This window comes from Verticillium alfalfae, genomic scaffold, assembly GCF_000150825.1.
Source record: "Verticillium alfalfae VaMs.102 supercont1.4 genomic scaffold, whole genome shotgun sequence".
NCBI lineage: Eukaryota > Fungi > Ascomycota > Sordariomycetes > Glomerellales > Plectosphaerellaceae > Verticillium > Verticillium alfalfae.
In genome coordinates, this window is record NW_003315035.1 from 1298110 (window position 1) to 1302194 (window position 4085).

The 4085-nt window shown below is 57.6% G+C and overlaps 1 protein-coding gene across 1 annotated transcript; it reads right to left on the reverse strand.

Moving 5' to 3' along the window:
- Positions 1-208: 208 nt before the first annotated feature.
- On the reverse strand, positions 209-2073 carry VDBG_03833 (zinc/cadmium resistance protein; the record flags this gene model as incomplete). Its single annotated transcript, XM_003005834.1, has 2 exons — positions 209-1711; positions 1932-2073. The coding sequence occupies 2 exons, from the start codon at positions 2055-2057 to the stop codon at positions 209-211; spliced, it is 1629 nt and encodes a 542-aa protein (XP_003005880.1).
- Between the last annotated feature and the right edge of the window lie 2012 nt (positions 2074-4085).

Below are 4085 nucleotides of genomic sequence, written 5' to 3' on the forward strand. Positions count from 1 at the left end.
AATGGGCATTTTGGGCATGGGAGGAAGGAGGTAATGAAGCCTTCCTCCCAGGTTGATCCCCTTTCACTTATCGTCACATAGCCGTCACTTCTTGGCCCGAGCCTTCTCTTCTTTGCCTCCGCCAGACATTCACGCGATCGCCGAGGGCTCTGTTCCGCGACCGTCTTCATCGCCGCCACGCCCCGAAAAACGCGCGCCACACGGAGTCCTAGTGCCTGTGCGGCGACTCGCCGGGGCTGTGACTGTGGTGGCTCTGGGGGCTGGAGCCGGCGACGGTGGTGCCGGTGGAGCAGCAGCCTTTGCCGACGCAGTCGTCGACGCACTCGAGCAGGCAGGACGTCTTCCTGACAATGACGTGATCTCCTGCGCCGTCAAGGGCGAGGGCGGCCGTGTCCTCGATGAGGGCGTTCTCGGCGCTCGAGAGAAACTCGGGCTGGATCGTGGCGCTGTGGATGCCGTAGGCGTGGAGGCACTTGCGGGCGCGTTTGGCCAGGACCATGTACTTCTCGCCGCCCTCGGCCGAGATGGGGAAGCTGACTTGGACGTGCATCGACGCAACAATCTTGGTGTCGGAGAGCTGCCAGATGTGGACGTGGTGGCAACTCACGACGCCGGGCAGAGCCTCAATGTCTTCGCGGATGTCCTGGAGATCAATGTGGTCGGGCGTGGCCTGGAGCAGAATCTTGGAGGTGGCAAAGGTCAGGGGCAGCGCCGACTTGAGGATGATGAGGGTGATGAAGAGAGACACGGCCGGGTCGGCGTACATCTTGCCGGGCCAGTCGGTCAGCCAGATGATCAGGGCGGTAACCATGACACCAACGTTGCCGAGCGCGTCGCCGATGACGTGCAGGATCAGACCGTTCAGTCCGAGGTCACCGTGGCTGTGGCCGTGACCTCCCCCCTTCTTGCGGTCCTTCGGCTTGTTGTGGTTGTGCTCGCAGTGCAGGCTCGAGTCCCTGCGAGGACGACCGTTGAAGGACCGGTGGCGCGAAGTGCTCTTGTAGGTTGTGTTGCCGTTGCCGTCGCTCAGGAGAGGCGTGTTCTCGCTAGACTCGCCATCTTGAACAGCGCCGTCCTCCACATCGCTCTCGTCGGTGGTTCCGTCCATGTCCTTGGGCCTGGGCCGGCTGGCGTCGATGATCTCCTGTCGGAAACTGGAAGGGTAGATGCTGATGTCGTCGATGCTCGTGAGGCGCGAATGGCGCAGACTGCTGGCCCTGCGGCGCTCCCTCTCGCGACCCCTGGTGTTACTAGGGCCGCGGTTGCTGGGAGACTCGGACTCGCTGTCGAACCTGATGCGGCGAGGCGTGGTCGTAGCGCCCTCGGTGGCCCTGGCGACGGCGACCTCGGGCAGAACATCGATGGCTGGCCCGTCATCGTTGGCAATGGCATAATTGGTGCGGTCGGCGACCGTGACTCGGCCTTCCTCGGCAGCATGTTCGTGAGAGTGGTGGTGGTCGTGTTCGCCGTCGCCGTGATCGTGATCGTGATCATGATCTCCGTGTCCGTGGTCGTGGCCGTGACCACCAAGCACCAGGAAGCCCACAAGGTTGGACGCGAGACCAATGGAGCCAACAATGAGAATGAGCTGAGGGTTTTGAATATCGGGAGGGTCGAAGAATCGGGAAATGGCCTCGAGAATAATGGACACGCACAGCGCGATCAGGAAGACGGCGTTGAAGAAGGCGCCGAGAATCTCGGCACGCAGCCACTGCGTCGTTGGTCAGTCGTTTGGCCCAGCACATGCTCGAGGAGGCGGCAGCACATACACCGTAGGAGTACTTATCAGTGGTCGCCTTGCTTGCGACGGCAACGGCCCAGAGACCGACGCACAGAGAGATGATGTCGTTGAGCTGGTTCCGATCGGGTCAGTGGCGCCATCTCCGAGGTAGCGAACCACCCCAAAATCGGGTTTGCGACAGAGAACTCACCATGTGAAAGGCGTCTGCGAGCAGGGCCAGGGATTTGACGAGCAGTCCGACGGTCAATTCAGTAACGAAGAAGACGACATCGATAGCCAGCATAATGCTGATGCGCGTCGACTTGGACCACGCCATGGTGGGCGATTGTTGTCTGCGGACAGTGGGTGGGGGAATGATTTAGTCGCGTTGGGACGGCGACGGTCGTTTTTGAGCTCGAAGAGCTCTGAATCGTGGGAGTTAGCCAGTCAAAAGAAACAAGGAGGCAAAGAAGACAGGCGTGCCGCCTTCGAAAGAAATCACAGCTTTGACTCTGTGATGGTAGAGAAAGAAAGTAGGGGGGGGGGCCTTTAGAAATTGACAGAGAAGGTTTGGGGGGTTGCGAGGGGCCAACGACGATAGGACCAGCATGTTTGGCCGCCGTGACAGGGAGGGAGAGACAGGGTTATGACGCTTGTGCTTTTTTGCCTGCTTACCTCACCTCACCTGCTTCAGATCCTTGTGACACTCCAAGTCACTACGCCTGAGCAGGTAATTCATTAGAGTTCTCCCTACCATAACCTGGCCCTCGGATGTCTTGCCGGCCTCACTGACAGTGGGACTGCAACGCTGCTGAGCCAATCGGCCGACACAGTCGTGCTAATTGAAATGCCGACGCCCTTGAGGAGAGTTGTCCGGCCCCGACAGCTCGGGCGAACGAGGCGACGCTGTACGAAGGCCTGGCACGAGAACACCGAGATCTCCAATGTGTATACTCATCTTTGTAGTCTGCAAGCCACTCATGAGGCCATTCCTCTGCAAGCTCCCCTGGATGATCAAGCAAAATGATCCACGAAGCAGTGCAAACACGGAAGGCAGCAAATCACGTTTCTCCACCCTTACCACAGCCTCTGCCCGCATGTCTCTCACGCCGCGGAGAACCACCAGAAGACCCCATCTACAATCTTGCCCCTGCCCGCTCCCTTCCGCCCAAAAGGCAACTGCAATGTACAAAGAGAAAATCGGGCAAAGCGGCCAAGGCGGCATGTGTGTTCATCTTCACAGGGCGCGATCAATCAAGTGGTTGACATATCCGTCTCCTTCAAGAAGGACCACAGCAAATATCTCTGGCTAGACCGCGGTATCATCATCATCTTCTTCTGTTGGCAAACCTACCCCAAAACCCTTTCCAGAGTTTCGAACAAACCGCGCTGGTGACAGCAATATCTGGCTTGCCATCGACCTGACTGCAGGCAGGCACGGAAGCGCAAAGGGCAGAGAGAAGTCGTGGGCAGCTGGGATCACAGGCTGCTGATGAGACAACATGCATGCGAATACATCGCCTTCTCGTGCCGATCTAGTCTGTCCGCCATGGGTACAGCTTGTGCGACAACGACCGCGACGAAGATGGCCAAAAGTAGTCTTGTGTGATTAGGGACCAAACCAGGCAGTAGCGCCGTCTGGATCGCACCGACTTTTCCCCTTGAACCACCGCCTTCGTACACTAACAAAGCCTCGCCTGCGCGATGCGATCCATGTACCTCCTGAAATCTGAAAGGAGCTGCGGCAGAGGATGCCATGGTCTCCGGGTTCGGCTGCTTGTACTCGAAAGACTCGCCCAGGATATCGAATTCAAGTATCCTGTAACTTGCCTCCTAGGTGCGACAAGCACCACGACACAGATTCATTCCGGCCAGCTTCTGGAGCCCAACCTACTTGGTATTCGAAAGTTGATGCTTCGAGGCAGATCATAAGGAACCCCTCAAGCCGCGTCAAGTTTTTTTACTTCCTACAACAACGACGACGACGACAAGGCTTGTCTGGACTTGGCTCGATTGGCAAGAGTTGGCCGAGTTTGACCTGCAGTCTTGTCGTTTGAGATAGAACAAGACCGACGCCAGGGGCCGATCGCAATAGCAACTCCGTGGCGATAAATAATCGATGGCCTATGACTTGAGGCGGAACATAGGCGGAAGTGTCTGACTACTGGTCTGGCCGAACTGAACAGAGTGTCAGACTCACCTGGGCTTGTTCAACATGAAGCAACAGAAAGAAATGCTCTCGCGAGCTCCAGATCATCGATGCTCCAAGACAACCATTGATCAGCCTCCAATCATGTTTTCGTCGTTTGCCACGATGGGGGCTATCCTAACCTAAGCTTAGGTGCCTCTAACACTGAGGCTGAGA